Source organism: Battus philenor, unplaced genomic scaffold (assembly GCF_028537555.1).
Source record: "Battus philenor isolate CCGP_79_NKW_IND1 unplaced genomic scaffold, ilBatPhil1.0.hap1 SCAF_23, whole genome shotgun sequence".
Taxonomy (NCBI): Eukaryota; Metazoa; Arthropoda; class Insecta; order Lepidoptera; family Papilionidae; genus Battus; species Battus philenor.
Window position 1 is genome coordinate 8,963,525 of NW_027181686.1, and position 22,819 is coordinate 8,986,343.

Consider the following 22,819-nt stretch of genomic DNA (forward strand, 5'->3'; position numbering starts at 1 on the left):
TACCTCAGTTAATCCCGATGGCTCACGGAGAGCGGTCGTGTAGCTTCAAAAACAATTTTCTCCGATCGCTGCAAAACATTTTAACGGACTGTGTATAAGTTGTAAAATATCATGTAACTTGTTCCAAGGATAAATATTTTATAGTGTTGGCATAAATTTGTGTTACAGTATTCGAGGAGTTATTTGCAAATGTTTTTAAGATATATTTAATATAGATAAACTGTTTAGTGAGTAATTAGCGAACACGGTTTTAATTTTTAAGAACTTATGAAGAAATGTGTGTATATCATGGTGGAATAGTTTATATTGGGTATTCGAAATGAATAGATTCGACAATACATCAAAACACGAAAAAGATGGCGAAAAAAACGCGAAGCTTAACTGTACGAGGCAAACAAAGGTTTTGGGTAAGCAATTTGCAAAATTCTACGAAAATACAATTCTTTTGATGAAAAATATTGTCTTTGTGGAAAGTTTCGTTGGTTATTTATTACGAGTACACGCTCGTGTTAGAAAGTTACTAATTTTTTTTTTATTTCCTATAATAGCGAATTTAAAATTGATTTTGGCACAGTGGTTAGTAAAGAAATTCACATTGTCAATGGGTCAAGTGTCTCAGGTTCTATTTTATTTTGGCTTCATTACTGACTAAAATTATTGGATTATTCTCTCTTGGATTTATGATAAAATTGGTTATTGATGTTTAAGCTTTGAATTAGGAAATCGTAAGCTCATTTTTCAGTAAAAGTTTAAAACGTTTTGCATAAAGTGATCACTCTGGAATATATTACGTAAATTTATTTCTTATGTGAAGACTGGCCAATACTTCTGGTAGTATAGTCTGCAGAATACGGTAAACAGTAGTATTAAAAATTTAATATATGATCGTTACGTTATCTGTTTTTTTTTAAAGCGTTAATTTTTAGAGTTGTATAAGGTGGGCCAAAAATTTTTGCAAATAGTTTTGCAACGAGTTTTACAAAGTTTACGTAGTCGATTACAGGAGTGCCAACGGCGAGACGGAGCACATCTCGACGATGTAATTTATAAAAAATAATTTTAATAAATGATAATTACGGTAAATAAATCATTAACAAAATAGCATTTGTACTTTTATTTCGACACATGTTTCAAAAGTGCAAAAATTTATGGCCCACCCTATACATTCTGTCACCTCTTATAATTTTGTCACCTATAACTAATCAGCGGGTATTGTTGAGAATATAAAGATTTAAATAAACCTATGCTGCACCAAAAAAAATATAAAGAATCATTCACTTTTAACACTTTAGACGCCCGCTCGGTTTATTGAAGACGTCAATATAATTTTCTTGGTGCATGTCTCTTGTTTATGCTTTTAATATGCTTGGAAGTTTAATTTGAATATTTGGTTTACATCCAAAAAAAAAAGGTTCTATTCACTGATCGTTGAAAATGTTTCAGAAAGATGCAGGGGTTAATTCGTGCTATGAATGTCATTTATTGTTATTAATAGACAGATCTAAGTTTAAATTTAATTATCAAATTTCTCCATCAAAACACTGGAATAAACTTATCAAGGAAATAACCGTATTTTTTGTGTACCTTTTTAATCAGAGTTAGATAATGAATATGTTAATAAATGTAAACTTTTGAAAATATTAATCCATCAAAAATGATATCTTCTTAAAATTCTATCTCAAATTTTTTGCCCAACAAACTTTGTATCGTTAAAAGTTTTTGACTTATCTTTATTTACCAACTCAAAGTCTTATTACATTGTTTCTCGTATAATGCAAGACTTTAGTAATAATGTAATTAAATTTTCGTTTTTCACCGTAATATGACCTTTTTGGTTCTATTTTACGTCTAATTATTGACAACTAATTTTATTTACTCTATGGTGACTGGTAACGATTAAATTGTTTATATTATTCAAATGAAGAAGATATAAAACAAAAGGTTTTATTAAGTCGATTTAACTCGGTTTAATTCTCGAGATTTCAGCTACACAAAAGTGTGAAATATTTTTGGCGCATGTCTTCTATTTATATTGACAACTATGATAAATAGCAGTAAGTTAATTTTTTTATTACAAATATTGTCATAAAATCTTCACTGTAAGACATGAGATTATTAGCCTTTTTATCTTAATAATTACTGCTGGGGATTTCTCAAAGTAGAACACGGTATAGTTTTCTCATAATAATGAAGCCATTAAATACAGCCATTGAAGTACTATTCACCTAAAAGGCCTCTATCAAAAGTGCTTACGGGTGCTTTTACAACCAAAAGCGGAGTACATTTCAATTTGTTGATATGAGACAATTAGACGATATTGACCGTTATCTTTTATTTACAAACTAGCAAATTGCTAGCTAGGTAGCGTTTGGATGGCGGCCAAATAGTTTCGCGGCACCAAAGAGTCTGCAAACTTCGTGACGACGAATTGGGACAAGAAAACTAAAAATTATTTTTAATACCATTGAGTGACCGAACTTGCAATATACGATACACCTTTCGTGTACACGTAATTCTCAATATAAATTAAAGTAATGCAGGATTAAAGACAAAAGTTCCGGAGAGGACATGGTTTGCGTTCGTAATTACATAGGCTAATTGGTTATAGCAAAGTTTTAAAGAGTAAAATGTACAACTCAGTCAGCCAAAAGCTGTAACACCTATTTATAATAAGAAGAGATTAGAGTATTTGCTAAGCCTTGCCAAAGGCACTAACCTTGCTAACCATCCAATCCAGCAAATTTTGCCAAACGCCTGAAGAGGAAAGACATCCTATAGATCCTATAGATCATGGTTGCACAGACTTATTAAGACTAGGTGCCACTCGGGCAAATCATGAACTGATGGCGGGCCGGCCGCCAGAACTATAGGTAATCAAATTTTTTTGGTATTTTGAATTGAATAGAATTCAATATTTTTCGAATGTACGAAAGTATTATTTTCGCCGTCGTCGGGCCACCAGTATTCGACCGGCGGGCTGCGGTCTGTGCATCCATGCTATAGATGCATGAACGAATGTAGTTAAAGGTGTCTGCCTTCGCTGAAAACCACTCCACTCCTCATATACTCCGCAAAAAATATCCGCTGCATAATACAGATCGTGGATAACAACATAGAAAAAATTATAATTACCCTGTATAAAGTGATAACTCTTAAATATGTTACATTAAATTATTTTCTTAAACGGAGGTAGCCTAGCGGTGGAGGACTGAGACATGCGATCAAAGGGCACGGGTTCGCTTCCCGGGATACTAGTATAAAACTCACAATTTGTGCATTAATTATATATGATTGCTACTACTTAGAAACAAGTTTCCAAAAGATGTATAATACCACACTACAATCGCCAACTCGCTTGCCAAATGTAGCGATTATGGTATACGCCTCTTAGATATCTTTAGGGGAAGAATATGTCTAGAAGTGGGCGTCTATGGGTTGAAACGACGAATTTATTTAATATAATGGAATTCGACAAGCCAATAATTTCTGGTAGTGCAAAGTTTGCAGGGACAGATAGTGAATATCAGTAAATTTTATTACGAGTTTGTTGCAATACGAATTCTAAAAACACTCTTTCCTATTATATTAAGAGTTGTATGTTATTAAGTTGTTGTTTGTTGTAAGTTTTATGTTATTTATTATTTCTGAAACCATTGACTTTCGGAAAGTGCTTACCGTACATTGATAGCAAATGAGCCATAACCCTTTGAATTCACATATTATACCAGCAGCTTCAGAAGTTCAATATTGATATTTTTTTACATTTCAATGCCTATGCAGTTTAAATTGAAATTATTTTGCAATGAATAAAAAGTTTTCTTTTACACGTCAAATATATCCGTAGTATCTTTTGTCTACGGGAACTTCTAATGCTTCTATTTTTTGGCTTCTATCCAACGTACGTGGAACTTTTCAGTTTCACTCAAAAGGCATGAATTACGTTCTTGAATGATATGAATAGTTAAGAACAGAGTATTGCTACTAGAGTGGACTCTATGTTTGTCACTAATCGGTGTAATATAACTCCTGAAGATGCCCCGTGGAGGGGTGAAACACGGGTTAAGTGATTTAACGGTGGCAGTTGTGTAATTCGCATTGTTTACCGCATGCGCATTTATAAGCGGGCTGGCGGGCGGTGCACTTTGTTGCACGACTACCACTGCATGTACGGAAGTGGCTAAATATTGGTCCTTTTCTTACTTAAGAACAAAGTGTTAGTTTTAATGATGGCTCTTGCATATATAAAAGCATGTCAGCCTTTAAAAAGTTTTTAATCACAAACAAAGTACTATCTGTAATATTATATACAGTATATTTATTAACAATTGTCTTTTCGTGTTTTTAACAGTATTTATTCTGCGTTTTATAATTAATTCTTTGATTTATGTTTACGTTTATGATATTGAACGGATTATGTGTAAATAGAATATCAACATTATCTCTTACTACGGGCAACATGCCAAGATTTATCATTATCGTAGTAATCAAGGAAATTCACATCATTAATTTTATTATTACAGTACGATCTACATTCTAATGTTTTTGTTACATAGTACGAATTCTTTAGCTTTTTATTTCATACCAAAAAGTATCAAAAAAAAAAAGATTACAAAGTCACTTAAAGTACTTATAATGTAAAAGTTAATAATACGAATACAGTTCGTTTGAATAAAACAGCACTTTATTAGTTTTAAAGGTTTAATCGAACCTTTTTTATTTAATTATTATCACACACAAAGTTCATTGAAAGTTTGACAAGAAGCGGAGTCCAAAAAACAATTAAAATAGTGCTGATAAATTTAGCAAAATTATTACTTTATGAGTATCAAACACTACATCTTAAGGTTTTGAAGTGAAGAATATGGAGTGGCTTGCGCAGTATAGGACGAACATCTACAAAGTGAACAGACGATCTAGTTAAGGTCATTAAAGGTGATGTAATAAGGCCGCGTCTAACTGGTCTCATTGAAAAAATGGGAGACCCATCCCCAGCAGTGGATTTTGTAATGCACTATCATCTACGTAACTGTCAATGCAATTTAAATTTATATTCAGTGCCATAAAACTTGAATAGAGTTCACACACTCTAGGATGATATAGGTGACATAGTGGTAGCTATTAAACTCGACTCACACAACGACTCACTTGTATAGACATTTATTGGTTAAGAGAATAACCGTAGAAGAGAATAAGCAGTAAAATCGGAACAGCTACCATGCTTACGTTATGCACTACGACTATTTCAAATGTAGTTTAAAACTTTAACATTATCACTTCATATTAATTTACAGTAAAATAATGAACATTAATAATATAAAATGAATGTCGTGAATGTCACCAATGTAAATAGGAGGAAAGAAAACGAAAATCGAATTGCTTCAAAATTTGTATTCGTTTTCTTGGAATTCATTTAACTTGAAATGTTTTATAAAAAGTGTTTGGAGACAAACATAACGAGGACAAAGAATATTTTATTCGGCGCGTATTATACTCAAAGAAGTAATGCCTATATATATTTGAAAGAATAGAAAAACATTCGATTTATATCCAAATACACAGTTCCCTAAAATAAATAATTTGTAAAGAAAAAATAAGACAATAATTAGTCCATATATACGTGAAATTTTTCTATGTTCGTAAGAATTATAATTATATATATTATCAATAGAAATTAAAATAAGCTTATTTTAATTTTCTCTAGTCATCATAAAATTAGTAACTCTAGCACTCGTACTTTAAAATTTAACAGATGTGGGACTCTATTGTTTAACAATAGATATGGGTGTTGCTGGAATTGTAGAGAGAGTGACTCTGTACCTGGCTACACTTGATTGCTAGCCCGACTTAGCCTCGCGTACCGCGAATATTACCAGCGTGCTAACTGTATCACAGTTTTGTATATATTGTATAGTGAATCATTAATAATACAATGCTTTGTATATTTATTCGTTGAATTCATCGTCTGGGAGCATTACATAACTTTTATATGGGCATCATGTACTGTTTTACAATATATCATCATCGCGGGACATCAACTCCTGTATATAGGCCTCCCCATAAATTTTGAATAAGAGCGATTGGAAACAAACTGGACCCAGCATCTTCCGACGATCTTAAGACGGTCCTCTGTACCCTTGTCAGTTCTTTGATGTATCTGAATTATAATGTAATTAATTTAAAAGTATTAAAGAAATATTTGTCACAAAATCTTATTACAGTATGAAGGTTTTTGAAGCTATAATAATGCTTGGAAATAAATTGTTCAACTTTAGTAAGTATATTGCAAAAGTGGAAACAAACAATTTCCTCTTAGTTTTGTGGGCTCATCTCAGATTTGAGTAACTTTCGTGGCTTTAAATTGATGGATACCATTAATATGAAGGTCAATCGGATGGTAGTTCGTGTCAAATTGGGCTCTTCTGTAAATTTTTTTATTGAAGTACACGATTAATCACTCTGAAAAATTCTTTAAGAATAAATGGATGTTCTAAAGTGTTTTTCAGAATGTATAATGTATACATCGCACATTCAATACCTTTGTACTAAACATGGCCGCGGATCGAATGAATCGATATCACAAGAATGGAACGGTGAGCAAACACCGATAATCGAGGTAGAGAAGTAATTTTCTCGGAAATGTCTTGTTTGTTTTTACCTTTATTTACTAAAAAGATTTTCTTTCGAATGTAATTATTAAAAAGTTTATTGTCGCATAAAAGGAACGGTTCTTTACATTTATTTCATTTTAAATCTATGTGCATAAAGAAATACTGGTATATACATTTATTAGGGGATAATCAACAAACTTGCCATAATGTCTTAATCGATTGAGACTGTTTTTTTTTGAATTATTAATGTGTTGCGTTTTTCGGATATGCAGTAACTCAGTTTTTATTATATTTATGTACAAAATAACGTTATTTCTAGAAGAAAATTTCAACAATTTTACAATGGAAAGACGATGCCATATTATTTTTAAATCACTTCTTGAATATACTTACAAAAAATATATATAAATTTAAAAAAAAATTTTTTGAACATTGGTTTAGTCAAATGTATTTTTAATCATATACTTATATTATAACATATTAATAGTTGGAAATAACATAAATATTCCATTTTTTGTTAGTCGAAAGCTAGAAAAATAGGTAACTTTAATATTTATTCGATTTTCAAATATTTAATGAATTTAAAAAAAACATTGCACAAAAACGAAAAAAAATATAATGAATATAGACACTTTGTTCATACAGAAAATTCTTCCGCAGAAAATTAATTTTGTTGTATAGCAAAATATATGAAAACTAGAAATTATTCAAATTATGCAGAGGTGGTACAACAAGCGGTCTTATCGCTCAAGGCGATCTCTACGAGACAAATTTTGATTGGAAATGAGAGACACAAAGGGCGGGTGTATGTAATAAAAAATAAAAACGTACTACGTATTTCAGAATATAATATACACTTAGTATATATATATACTTACGCATATACATAAGTATAATATAATGTAATACTTAAATACAGTATTTATGGATTAAAAATTAATGTATCACATTCAATCAATAAATAAGGTGATTATTTTGAAATAAGTTACGTTAATTTATTTTTTATATTGGAACGCGACTATTCAATAACTTTTGTCGGTATTACGTGTGTCGAGCGGTGGTTAGAAACAACAAAAAACTTTCCATTTTGTTGTCTATAATTAGATATTATTGTTTCATAATTGTAGTGGAACAAAATTGCATACAAAACCATAATTCAGTTTTTGACCAGTAAGCAGTTTTAAGAAAATCGGTCGAGAGCAATAGATCGTAGTTCTGTTTTAAAAACTACTAAATTGCTGCGTAGCTATTGGATCGTTGCCAATACGCTTCAGGCACCAAAGACTTAAAAGACAAAGTAACGATAAAAAATAACTCGACTCAATCCAAATGCCTGTAGTAACTTATCTATAATAACATGAATCAAATAATAAAACGCGTAGTGTTGTGTGATCCTGTGTGAGAGTTGATAACGTTTTTATAATAGTGAAAGATAAATAGCATTCACGTTATAATGAGCTATATCGGCTTATAGCAGTGCTATATTACGCGTCTTGTAAAACAAAATCTGCGAAATAGTATCATGTCTGCTATCGATATCGAAACAGATAATTAGTATAGTTATTTGATGTAATATGACCCCTATAATGTTCTGTAAAAAAAAGAATGACAACATACATAATGATAAGCATTTGCATGCATTTATTATCACCTACTTAAATACAAAAACACTTCCCTGTTTTAGGATAAAAAAGTAAAATTAATTAAAAAATAAAATGGATTTTATTCATGTAAAGTATCATAACTATTGAGTTAAATGAACTAAAGAAATAATAGTGTACTGTAAGTGATAATAATATTTACAAAGCACATTAATTGTCACCGATGTAGCTCGAAGAATTGGTCGTCTGAAATGGCAGTGGGTGCGGAACATCGCTCGTGCAACTGTGGGCAACTGGGACCCAAGAGTTCTGACTACGAGTCGGTAGACGCATCGTGGGTTGCCCTACCACTATATAGTTAAGGTTGCAAAAAAATTTTAAGAAGAATATCTTTGGGTAGGCCTATGTCTTTCCATCTGCGTCTATAGACTGAAAAGAATACGAGGGTGAATCAAAAAATTCTTGGAATCAATATTAAAAAATGCAAAGATTTAAATAATAATATTTTATTTTTCTACATAATTTCCCTCCAATGCAATGCATTTAGAATAACGCGTTTCTAACTTCCTTATTCCTTGTGAAAAAAAATTATTTTCTTGACTCTCGAAAAAGTCCTCTACGGCAGCTATAACCGCGTCATTATCTGAGAAATTTTGTTCCACGAATTTCCTCTTTTAATTTTGGAAATAAGTGAAAATCACTTGGGGCTAAGTCCGGAGAATATGGTGGGTGGTCAAGGAGATTGAAGCCAGCACAGCGGATTGCGTTGAGCGCAACTTCCGATCGATGAGCAGGAGCGTTATCTTGAAGGAACAACACGCCCAACGACAGTTTTCCACGACGTTTTTCTTTAATCGCTTCACGCACTTTCGGGATTAAATTTGCATAATAGGGTCCAGTAATCGTCTGGCCTTTTGGCATGTAATCAATAAAAAGGATTCCTTCACTATCCCAGAACACAGAGGCCATAACTTTGCCAGCGGTAGGAGCAACTCGAAATTTCTTAATGGATGGAGAGGATGGTCGTTTCCAAGACATGCTTTGTCTTTTAGTTTCAGGATCAAAATGGTGGACCCACGTTTCATCCATGGTGACAAGACGACGGCAAAAATTATCCGAATCATGCTGGAACATTTCGAGATTACGCTTGGAAATTTCCAAACGTCGCTTTTTGTTTTCATCGGTTAACATTCGTGGCACCCATCTTGCAGACACTTTTTTGAACCCCAGTGAATCAATTAAAATGGATTGAACGCTACCAAAAGATATCTTTAGGATCTCAGCTATATGTTTTATAGTCATTCTTCTGTCTTCCAAAACCAGATTCTCAACCTTTTTGACATTTTCTTCTGTAACGGAGGTTGAAGGCCGCCCAGAACGCGGGTCATCTTTACAGCTTGATCTACCTCTTTTAAATTCAGCCACCCAGTACGCAACCGTAGAATAAGGTACAGCATCACCCCCTAATGTCTGCTGAATGTCCAAAAAAATTTCCTTCGTAGACATTTTTTTCAAACTGAGATATTTTATCACCGCACGTAACTCACTTTTATCCATAATTTTGACTTTTTAGCAACTCGTTGCACAAAAAAATTTATTACATGCGAACGAACTGACAAAAACAAGTGACAGTCTGCATAAATATAGTGTGATAGACACTCTTTACTTTGAACATCGAACTTGATCCAAAAAGATTTCATATAATATATGCACTTCTAAGAACTTTTTGATTCACCCTGGTAGAAGAAGACGTTTATTCTAGCCGAAGTATTTTTTTAAATTCATGTCCTTTTTTTAGGATATATGGACAAATAATTTTTACTGACTCTATTTGGTTTCTTAAGATTTACGACGTAATTAAAACAATGCACGGCTTACTCGATTTTATCTTTTGTTGTTCTGCCTTGAATTGTATAATTATTTCTTTATAAAATCCTTATAGGTTGTAATTTTACTAAGGTCTTTATAAAAGTAACTCAGGTATCACTTAGGTAAGGTATATACAATGTAATGTAACAAGGAAGCAAATATTCACCAACAATCATAACAGATGTTCGGCCACCCAGGGGCTAAAAGGCAAAGCACATTTCCACTAAACATATTTGCAGAACTGCAGGTGCCAGCGGCTACTACAACTCTGTATTTTGTAATGAATATTCAAAGCGAACTCATACGTGCATTTCAGTACTTGATATAATGTTATGTTGTAACTCCTTTATGTTTCATGTGAACCATTTATGGATAGACAATGTGTGAATATATTAACCTGTAATGACTCAACACGAAATCTGTTTAAGAAAATTAAAATTTGACAGTTGAGAGATCCGCAAACAACATATTTCATAAAATTCTATCTATACAGGGTTTTGGGGTTCTAAAACTTAGACAAACTTCGGTACGTGACGTAAAATTATAAGTTTAATTTTTAGCCACAATAAGATTTATTATAATAATAACTGTAGAAGCTCGTAACAGTCGCGCAAACATATCGACCGTTCATATTCAATTTCAATGTTTTGCGTTATTTTTAAAAACAAACCATTGACCACATTGTGTTACTTGTTAATTGCGTGTTGTATATACCGTTTATATTAATATTTTTAATATTTTTTTTTGGACCTAGGGAAATTTAAAAACACTAAAATCATAAAAAATTGTCTAGCTGTTCTTGAGTTATAAATGGTGTATCTAACACTATTTTTTATTTATATATATATATATATATATTTATTTATTTATTTTTATAAAATTTCACTCATAAATGGTAGCGCGGGCCATGCGAAGTTGTTTAGGGTCAACTAATATGTTTATATATCGTTAAACAATGACATGAAAGACGTAATAATGTTTGTAAATGATACGACCTGATAATTATAATAAAAAAGAAGATCTTAAATGTGTTCCGAAGTGTTAATTGCCTCCTGAATTATTTGAACGGTGAGACGGGCAAGTGTGCAACAAGATGCACACGAGATATTTGAGACCAGACGGCTTCACATTTGACCTCCCCCGTGATGCCCCTCATATATAGAGAAGACTAATAGCACTTAAGCGCACACTGTATTACAATACCCTACGCAAAATTACATTTCTTCCTGCGATATTGGAGAAGTGGTGACACTAATTTGACAAACTACATCATCTTAAAACTTGGAAGATCGGTGCCGTGGGTGTACCTACCATAAACATCTTTTTTGTTGTACTTGTAGATATTGATTTCGTATACTTGATTTTTTTCGTCTTAAGAATTATTTCACCGACTAAAATCACTTCAATATTGACGATTTTGAATTACAGAACCATTGACACGTAATGAGCGGGAGAGCCCTCATCAGAGATTCCATCGCTTTGCCTATTTATGTCAAAAAAAAGTGGTACAAAAATATTATTTTATCTAAGGATATCTTAGTGAACGCTGTATCTTGCAAAATTGTGGGTATAACAAGCGATTAAGGTTGTAAAAACTACTTTTTATCTATTTGTAATAATTGTAAAGTCCTAAACAATCGATTTAGCTACTGATAAACCCAATGTATAGTGATGTTTTGGAATGTCAAAGGGAAATTTCTTATACATGTTTTATAAAGCGACTACTTTGATCCTTTGCGGTATATAGAAAGATTCGAATTTCTTAGTATTAATGTTAAGAATCTACTACAATGGGATTGACCCTTGCCCTATAGCTATCGATTACGAAGCTGACGAAAGAAAAGTTTTTTTTTTTATGTTCAAAAATTTTCAGTATTACAAACAAATACAAAAAGGATATGAAAATTTTGTATTAATAATAATTTTAATAAATACAACCGCAACATGTGGCTCATTTAAAAAAAATATCGTTTCATATAAACACCAAAAACGAATTCAAAAATCTATATAAATTCAGTTAATTTTTATTTAAAAAATGTGTCAGTTAATTAGTGACAACTAAATAAGTAAGTATTATGCATGATCAATAATTTTAAACAAGGTATGTTGGAATTATGATACCGAAACGCAAATGTCTAGACTATGTAAAAATTGCAAATTTAAGGCAACCTATAAAGTACTCATAGATCGGTGCCTGATGTTTTCGTTATAGGATATATGTCATTAGTCTGGTAAGATTCCCACTGTTGTAAAAGAAAAACTGTCAAGAGAGTTAGAAGTCAGTTTGAGTATAATTCACATAGGCCTATTGCAGACAGTTGAATGGAGAAACTCTGATAAAATATCCAGGAAATGTCTCTGAAAAGGTTATTAGTCACTTGTATCCACCAGTCATTGTAACACAGTAAGTCTATCTTCGTTAAATCCTTAACGAGAAATAAGTCATTAATTAATGTCGGCAGATAAATGAACAAACGAATTAAGCGCTTTTTAATTAAAAATAATTGCTGTTTCTTTTATAAAGACGTTACTTTCGTTTCATAGGAATTCATTATTAAACGATGCTGTGCATATTAAAATATATATTAAAAACAAGTCGTTTGGCGTGATTTTGTTTAAGTTAAGGTAATTTTAAATAGGGGAGAGTAGGGTAATGAGAGTCAGTGGGTAATGAGAATCACCCGCACATCCACAAAACAGTACACGAGAGCGACTCGTAAATGAGGTCCTCTACCCTGCCCTGGCCCCCAGGCGCTGCCTTGAAAGTCTCGCACCAGTTGGCGCCCGCACTTCTGAGATATGGCAGTATTTTGTTTTTTCGCTCCACTGATCTAATTTTTTGTCAATGTAAATTAAAAGGTAAGTGTCGAATAATTTGCAGTATACGATTAAGACATTCACACGTGCTTAGTTAGACATTCAAAATTGTGATGTGCAGTTCTTAGCGTGTTAATATGTTACAGTTTTATTTTCATTCATTTTTTTTCTAATTTGTATAGAAGTGGGTAATGAGAGTCGGGTGACTCCCATTTCCCACGAATGATCATGTATCAAAAGAATCATAATCACCAGTTCCGAGCACATCAAAAGAATTTCATCCCATAGTACCGAGCACACCAAAACAGTCAGTGTCTGCGATTAACCCATCAGATCCTAGCACTTCAAGTCAAATTACATTGCATGATTTAATCAAGTTACCAGAGAAGACACGTATTATTAATACAAGACAATGCCGAAAAAAACAACATGCAACACTTTTAACTTCAACGCCATTGAAAGAAAACCTTGTAGAAAAAGAAAATAAGAAAGAAAAGAAAAAAGGAGAAACACAGAAAGAAAATAAGAAATGGAAAGGTAAAGGTCAGGGAAAAAAAGTAAAGTGGTGAAGAAGACTCATGAAAAGGTAAAGCGTCAAATACTTCAAGAATCGAATGAAACCTCTGTATCTGATGTTGGTACTAACGATTTGTGCCAGCATGATGAGGATGATGAGCTAAAAGATGTGGGAAACAAGTGCCCAGTATGCAACGATTTCGGCAGAAACAATGAGATATGGTTCAGATGTACCTCATGTGGTCTATGGGCTCACTCGGAATGCACCGGGTGGGACTCAGCTCAAGGTTATGTCTGTGATATGTGCTAGATTTTCATTGACTCTGATTGCCCCCAGGGTGACCACCATTACCCGCATATCGGTGCAATGGGAGTCAAATCTGTTTTTTTTTTAAACTTGAATAATTTTCAAAGTTGATTGCCAAAGTGATTGAAACTGATCTCAATTAATAGTATATTAGTTATATTATATTTAAAGGCGGTTGCAATAAATATTTTGTTTTATAATTAATTTTTATTTGATTTCTCGCTTAAGTGACCCCCATTACCCTGTTTTACCCTACATCACATTAACTATAGTTTTTATCAAGAACTATTGGCTTGTTGTGTTTTTTTAACCCTTAAATGCATGACTTTTATTTATACTTTAAAAAATATATGTCTTACAGATACGTACACTACAATACAGGGAAAAATAGAAAAAATATATATATTTAAACAATATCTTTTATACTTATTTTTTTTAAATAATATACAACGTTATGCATTTGTTTTTTTAATATAGTACTCATTTAAGGTTTAAGTGGTATGTTGCAGTTTTCATCATTATGCATTTAAGGGTTAAATGATTATAACGCAGCGTGGGTAAGACTACCCACTAAGTGGACGGACGACATACTTAAGGAAGTTGGTAGATGCGGGCAGCGCAATTCCCGATATCGTCGCGATCTCTGGGCGATCTTTGCAGCGGGCGTCTATAACTTTATATGATGATGATGTGATTATAAATAGTTTAAATTATAAACCTAGTTATAAACGTAACGTACCAGTTTCCATTGTTAGCGCATGGTGTAAGCATTATCAGAATTATATCAACATTGGACGTTATATATTTCAATAAATAGGTGAAATTAAGAACATCGGATGATGTTATTAATTCCAACTTCCACTCTTGGAGAATCCTTTCTCAACAAGAGAGTTCTGATCTAGATTTTTAGAGAATCGCTCCCTTACCAGGAGAGTTGTGAATTAGACTTTTGGGGAATGGTGCTCTTAAAAGGAGAGTTCTGGTCTGTACTCTTAGGGAATCGCTCCGCAACAAGAGAGTTTTAAATTATGCCCACGGGTAGAGCAAATATCGGCCCTCGAAGTATCGCATTTCAACATGGTTTAGTTCTTTATTTTATATGAATGATAAATTTTTAAAATACAAAATATTGTGATCTCGACTATTGACTACCTAATATAAACTATTTCTTATTAGTTCTATCAATATCGATTGTGTTTTGTAAAGAATATTAATCTATGAATTTTAAAAACAAAATTAACTATAATATGAGAACAGAACAAAGTTTCTTAGAAGAAAAATTACGAGTACGTAGTATATATTATACATATATATATACATATATACGAGTATGTATATACTACGTACATACACACATATTTATATATACCTGAGTGTGTGTGTGTGTGTATGTATGTATGCTTAAAACAAGTTTACTTGGTAAATTTTAATTACAGACAACACAGAATAACACAATAAAATACACTTTTATACCTCTTAATTATCATTTATTAAATTTAAAACTTTATTAATCAAAATTCTTAAGAATATTTATGAGAGTGATCACAAAAAAACTTTTTTGTAATACTCGTAGCCGCGTATTTTACGTTGGTTTCCATTACAGGGGTGCTCAATTTGATTAAATTAGGCTCTTCTGGCATTCTTTTCATGACGTGCTCAAGTGATCACTGTAAATTAACCAAACTGAATAATAAAAGGAATAAATCATTATAAATAAGAGAGGTTAATAAAATAAGGGTAAGGAATTTATTTAAACAAATATTTGCACTGGATTATATAACATTATATTATAGTTGTTGCTTTATAATCAAATATAAGTAAACTAGCGAATCCCGCAAACGTTGTTATGCAAAAAAATTAAAGTTTTTAATTAACAAAAGTAAGATAAGGGTTAATCGTAGAGGGGTGAAAATTTAGGTTTGTATGTATTTTTGTATGCTGTATCATAATAAAATAAAAACCAAAAAAATTGTCTAAAAAATTAAAAATAAAATTTAGGGGTGGACCACCCTTATCACTTGGGGGTATGGAAAATAGATAGTAGCCGATTCTCAGACATACTGAATACGCATGTAAAATTTGGTAAAAATCGGTCAAGCCGTTTCGGAGGAGTTCAAGTTCGAACACTGTGACACGAGAATTTTATATATTAGATTTGCAAATAGTTTGCGTAGTATAGGATACATGCAAACAAACTTTACCTGAAACAGAAATTGCTTTTGGCATTTCTAGGTTGACTAAATTTTATTTCAAATAAGCCCTGATTCACGTTCATGTGTTTCTATAATGTAATTACGTAAACTTCTTGCTAATTTTTCTCTTTGTTAAATTCTTGACATTTTTTGTTATTGCAAACCAATAAAAAACTTATTGCACAGTATTTAGTTAGAAAATTTCTAAATTCAGTAATTTTAATGCTACTAATCAGCGCAAGCATTGTCTTGTTTTCAAACAGAACATAATTTGTAGTTAGTCGGAGTGTTTTGAGTGTTGATCTAAATTTGCTGCCGTACTGAGAGATTTATTCATTAGTTATATAAATAAAAAGATTTATACGGCATGACCATTAAGTTGACGTTTAATAAATAAGTTTAAGTAATCCCAAAGTCAAATAAAAATAATATAATCACCATGATTAGAAAGTTGAAGAGACAATAGGCATGTCACAGTTCGCAGAACAGAAGCGCCCAGCCTTAAGGTTCGGGAGTGTAAACCAACAATCAAAAGAAGGACAGATGAACCTGGTCATTGGAAGGCGATAGATGTCGCTTCCAACCTTTTGGAAATTTATGGTGGAGACAAATGTCCAGCAGTGGACTTCTTAAAGCTGAAATGATGGTGATGAATAAATTTTAAGTAACTATTGACTATTTAATATGCATTGGTAGTCACTGGACTACATAAGGAATGGAACATAGGATCGTAGATCGTGGGTTCGCTTTTTGGCATACAATCTTATAATTAACACTTTCTGCATTAATTATAAAGAATTTCCACTGCTCACAAACAAGTTTCTAGGGGATGAGCAATAGTGTCCTCTGCATAATATAATACCACACTGCGATCGCCAGCTCGCCTGCCAAGCGTGGCGATTATAGTATATATCTTTGGACGAGGCCTAAGCCTTGCAGTGGGTGTCTATGGGTTAAAACAATAACGTCGACTATGATTTAATATGCTTGTGTAGTCAATAATAATAAAAAAATGCTTATTCGATTTAAATTAAGTATAAGTATTCATTATCTGATAAAAAACATGAATCCACATAGTAAGCTAAATACTCGTAGCATTAACGATATATAATAGTAGCATTCACGGATATTATGGGCAATGAATAACTACCAAAACAAAAATAAGGCTTTAAAACGTCACATTCACGTTTATCGGAAAATGTCACACGTAATACGCGAGATAAGCATGGGTTCTGTATTTATCCGTTTAAAACTGCATTCATTTTTATTCATATTTCATTCTTATGAAATGAGTGAAATGCGTCAAAGGACTAAAATGAGTCAAATTAATGAAATAACTAAACATATGTTTCACCACTTTTCGTAATATCCATTTACATTACTGTTGTATAGGTGTTGTCAAGTTAATGAGTGTCATGGCAAAAAGTCATACGATTGCCTTTGTGAAATTAATTTAACATAATGAACGTATTTGTGGTATGGGTAAAAGGGCTACATACTCGTATTAGGAATTTAATCAAGTACAAATAAGATCGTACTATGCGTGCCTGATTCTTGTATAAGAATTATTAACCTTTGGCATTCGTTCAATTATTATTATTTTGTTACTGGAGCAAAAGGAAAATATTATTCTTCTGTATTACTCACTGAAGTCCAGTTAATTCCATGTTAAGGGGCATATTTTTGTTTAACTGCTATTAAGTAATTGAGCAATGACAATCATATTACTTTTAATTCATGCCATTACCATCAATAGTTAATATTCTTTTATTGTGTGATGACAGGTTTCGTTTTTCTACAACTTCCTCCAATTGCTTAATCTCGTCTTTCTCTGAGAATTTTTTTTTATCATATCTTTACGTAATTACCTTACGCTAACTCTATCGCTGCATGTTAAGTTTAGTACTTCCAACATACTCGGATTTGCCTTTTGATATATCCGGTACTATCACAGCCGGTTTTCCCAGAGCTTGTCGGAACATACATCACGAACTTCCGCGTTACAACGCGCATAGATGTCTTCGACTAAAATATAAAAAATGAAAGGTTTTTAGTCACTAATCAAAAGCCTACATTAATGTCGCGTTTAGTGTTTATTTTTTAGTTTTATTTTTTAAATATGCTTAAGCAATTTCGAAAAGTTAAAACATAGATACAACATAGTTTTAAATACATGTTTCGACATAGATTACCACTAATTTCTGAACGTTTATTTCATCAAGAAAAACCTACAAGAAACTCGATAGTTACTCCAATTTTTCATTTTTTTTTTGTTATAAATCTTCAACTTGTCACGTAGATACACATGATATTAATCCCAGTCATATTTATATCCTGTATAATATTGCTTCTTTTGTTTTGAATCGCCATTATTAGAACTGACTGTTCAAATAAAGGCGATAGGTTTTCAGCTTTTATAAGACAAAATCAAGTAAAAAAATCTGAAGTTATTCCGTTGCTTACGTTATTTTTAGTTGAGGTCATAGACTAATTATAGAAATATTGTACTAAAGTTGCCCGTCGAGGCTAGTGTTATCTCTATCTAGTGTTTTGTCTAGTTTATTACAATATCAAATTACATATATTTATTAAATTCCACTGGCCACGGTAACAAAATATTTAAATCAAAAACATAATATGACATAAACACAAAATCACGGAATATGAGCACCAGGTAGGTTTTAGCTGCAGTCTGGTCCTGGGGTCCGTAGGTAGCGGATAGTGGAACGCCTAGGAAACATCTTAGCTAGCTTTTGTAGCCCCCGACTAAGTAATGGCAAGAGAACGAGATGCAGTGGTAACATTTGAGGAAAGTGCTACTTAGAAAATACTACACGTGTCCGATGATGACCATGCGATAAATAATTAGAAGACTAATTGGTTGGAGCTGTTCTGAAAAACGCAGCTGTTGGCGGAAATTGTGTGCATCAGTACGGCGATAGCATAACATGGAAGGCAACAACCACATACTACCCAAAGAGATCATTATAGCTGAGAAAAATAACAAAATATACCTCAATCCGCAGCTGACTTTCAATGGCCAGAGGATGTGAAGAACCTCCGGTCTATCGTGACGATTGCTACATGGAAAGTGAAAAGTATATACCGCTTGTATAAATAGGTGAAATTCGAATGGGAAATACTAGATTTTAGATTGATATTCTCCAAGTGAGTCTGAAATTACAGGAAAATAGATTGCGATGGTATGGCCACATTCAACGAAAACCAGATGACCACGTGGTAAAAACTGCCTTAAGCCTCCCAGAATTCCTAAGAGGGAGAGGGCGTCCAAAAGCTACGTGGTGGTCTAATATCGGAAAGGAACTGGAAACCCTTCAACTTGATGCAGAGACAACCCAGGATAGAGTGGCCTGGCACAAATTGATAAGGAGACCCGACCCCAAATAAAGGGAAAAGGAAAGGAAGAAGAAGAAGAAGATTCTCCAAGTGAGTCTAGACACGAAGAAACTGGTGTATTGTTACGAGAGAATACAGTAGTCTATTAAATAAGGACGTTACAGTTTTTAGGTCATTCGATAAAAAGCTCATAAAACGAGCTTCTACCACATATCGTTCAGGATAAGATTCACGGAAAGCAAAGTGTCGTGTCTAAAATTATGGTTGGATTAATGGCTACAGATCGTCGTAAAAAGATGGCTCTTTAAGAACACGAACAATAAACACCATCAAAATCAGTGGATATAGCTATAAAAATTTTGTATTCGCACTATAATAAAAAAACAAAAAAAAAAATCAACATGTATGTAAATTAAAATCTCAAGTCATAATGTTCAATGCTAATACAAAATAACAATAACTATTTTATTTACGTAACTAAGAATATGAGATAATTGTTATAAAAATTAAATCGATTGAAAATTATTAGGCCTATTATTTCAACATTTTTGGAGCAGTAGATAAACGGAACTCAAACATCACAGGTGTCATGCCGCTCCCGGATTGGTCAGAGTAACATGACGCAAACCTTATTGACTAATTGCGACTATACTACAACAACAAACTAATCGACTGTTACATATATTTTAAAGTGCGAATTTCTATTTCATCGCTTAATACACGTTACACAAAGTACTTGTAAAACCAAGATTAATCTTTCATTTATTAGGAAAATACTTCGAATTAATATTTCTATTATAATGTATAAAATATATACATGCATATATAAAATACATTAAATAACATTAATAATATTATGAATATAATGTAAAATCTACCTTTAACTCATGATGTCAAAACCTTTAGATATTCAGGCCTAAAATTGGCAACGGGCCACCGGAAATTGGCAATTATGCAGGATGATTGGTTATATAAACGCTTATCTACATATATAGTATAAAATATTTAAAGGAGTGAATGTATTTATCACGAAAACGCTCTAAAAATTTCACACCTGTTTTCAATCTTCCTGTATATACTGATAACTGTGATAAATATTATAAATAAAATATATTTTCAATGGGAATGCTACTGGCTAATAAATTCTGGTAGAACGAAGTCTGCACTGACAGATAGTAAACAATAATTAATTTTAATATGTAGTTATTCGAATTTCAAAAATATTAACAAAATGTCCACTATCCATTCCATGATATTATTTATTATTTCTGTAAACATTGGCTTTTAGATAGTGGGTGTCACACATTAATTGACAGAATATGAGCTGTAGCACATGTTCTGTATGTATATACATATTCATATATAGTATATACATATATATGCATCTCATTTGTATGTGTACAACATTGTAATAATATAAGTAGTAGTAAATAGACGTATTTTAATATAATAATATTAAAAATACATTTATTTATTGTATGATAAATATTCAACGGCGGAAGCAGTTTGTTTGTTCAGCATCACAATTAATTTACATTTTTCTATGTTGTTTTAGAATTGGACTTAGATTATTTGGAGCGAGGGGGCGGAACCCTGACGGTTGCCGGCGCACCCAGCGTGGAGCCTAGTCCAGACAGCCTCGACCTTGTCAAAGTTGTTTTGCTTGGTGCGCCCGCTGTAGGAAAAACCAGTATTATTCAGGTAATGTATTTGTTAAAATAAATTTTACCAATTAACATAATACTAAGTATACTCCCATTTCAAGGTTAGGGAACTTAATTCAAATTTAAATTAAGAAATTCTTTTTTCAAAAATTACTAATTTAGTTTCTGCTCGGCTGATAAATGCCCCAGACTTGTGAAAAACAGGCGATAGTAACATAGCGGTACTATGTATGTGTGTTGACATAGCTCGAAGGCGTACACACAACTCCATTCTATCTTTTAGAAAGACATTATTTACAGAATAGTTGACTTTTAGTATAGTAAACCAAACCAAACTAATTTAAATCTAGCAATTTATGCTCTTTGTACGTTATCTGGGTTCTATTGTAAAATCGTATACATCGCACATAGAAAGATTTGTTTGAATTTTATTAATAGGTAGTTTTATTTTTTCCGTGAAGTTATCTTTAGGTAGTCATGAAAAGTTAAATTAAATTTCTTTTCTTCCAAAGATGTACTTTAAACTTCACTTCTGTCTTTTATATTTTTTTTGATAAGAAAAAGTTTCGTAATTAACTTCAATTCAAATTTAGAATTTGAGATTTCTATACACTCTGGTGGCAGATGCGATGCGGCTCGCATCCAGATCTGAAATTGATTTTATTTTGCACAGAAAAATCTTGTTACAATTCGGGAGAGGCACTCAAGTAGTTTGAACTTTAGACTGAAATGTTAATAGAAGTTCCAACCTTTGCCTGTGGAGGGAAAGATGAAAAGCTTTAAGAATTTTAAGCAGATTGGCAAAACCACGCGACGTGAAATCGATGAATTTATTCCTCTGAAATACATTATGATTTTCAACCGTGAATAACTAGCTACACTACGTATAAGATTGTTTTTTAATGTTTAATTGTTGTTAAAATGTTTATAAGATAAAATATTATTATTAAAAATATAGTACTATTTTTAATAAATAATATATTAATAATTAATAAAATTATAATTCATTAAAATTATTTTTTAAAAAATATAATATTATAGCTATAAAAATATATTGCTCACCTTAATTGTATGTCTAATAATTTTGTTTTCTTCGCAGCAATTTGTCTGGAGTGACTTCTCCGAAGAATATGTGCCCACGGATCGCAAGCATACCTTCTACCCCTCCGTGATCATTAACGAACATTTGTACGAAGTGAAGATAACCGACGTGCCCGTCATACCGTACTTTCCGATAAATTCCTACTACGAGTGGGCACATTATCGGTTCTACGGGCTCCGCAACGCAACCGCATACATTCTGGTTTTCGATCTATCGAACGTGGAAACATTCCAATACATCAGAACGCTGCGAGATCAGATGGTTGAGAGTAGAGACATGAGAAATGTCCCAGTTTTAGTTGTAGGGAATAAACAAGACTTGCTTTGCAGTAACACACCTTCTGCTGTCACGGGTCTTCAACAGCTAGCGATGGCTGAGAGCGCTTGCGGGGATTCGAGAGAGAAGCGACGAAATATTGTGAACCTTGTTAGAAAGCATTGGAAATGTGGATATGTTGAGTGTTCAGCTAAATACAACTGGCGTGTCATAGCCGTGTTCAAAGAACTTATGGAGACGATAGATGCTTTAGAATGGAGTGGTGGAGGCCGCAGTGCCGAACCTCCTCCCGACTCTTCGGCAGGAGGCGGTACCGGGACACACGAGAACAGATGCGTGGTTGCTTAGCATTTAGCAATAGACGATGTTTGTTTTGGACACGTCAGCAATACGTGGTGGAAAAGTTTTAAATTTAAAAATATCTGGTCGAAGAGATCTTTACGGTTTTAGTGGTTTAAAAACAGTTTCATCGTCCTCTTTTTAATTCTGGTCTTAACGTATTTTAAGAAT

The 22,819-nt window shown here is 32.6% G+C and overlaps 1 protein-coding gene across 1 annotated transcript; it reads left to right on the forward strand.

The window, feature by feature from the left end:
• The first annotated feature begins 319 nt into the window (after window positions 1–319).
• LOC137924318 (ras-like protein family member 10B) lies at window positions 320–22,699 on the forward strand. Its single transcript, XM_068767709.1, has 3 exons — window positions 320–407; window positions 20,823–20,968; window positions 22,031–22,699. The coding sequence occupies exons 1-3, from the start codon at window positions 320–322 to the stop codon at window positions 22,655–22,657; spliced, it is 861 nt and encodes a 286-aa protein (XP_068623810.1). The 3' UTR covers window positions 22,658–22,699.
• The last annotated feature ends 120 nt before the right edge of the window (window positions 22,700–22,819 follow it).

Excerpts from the sequence above, each read along its gene's own strand:
- LOC137924318 (XM_068767709.1), top strand. The coding sequence starts at position 320 with ATGAATAGATTCGACAATACATCAAAACACGAAAAAGATGGCGAAAAA. Across the intron at positions 408-20,822 it reads GAGGCAAACAAAGGTTTTGG|AATTGGACTTAGATTATTTG; the intron begins GTAAGCAATTTG and ends ATGTTGTTTTAG. Across the intron at positions 20,969-22,030 it reads GAAAAACCAGTATTATTCAG|CAATTTGTCTGGAGTGACTT; the intron begins GTAATGTATTTG and ends TTTTCTTCGCAG.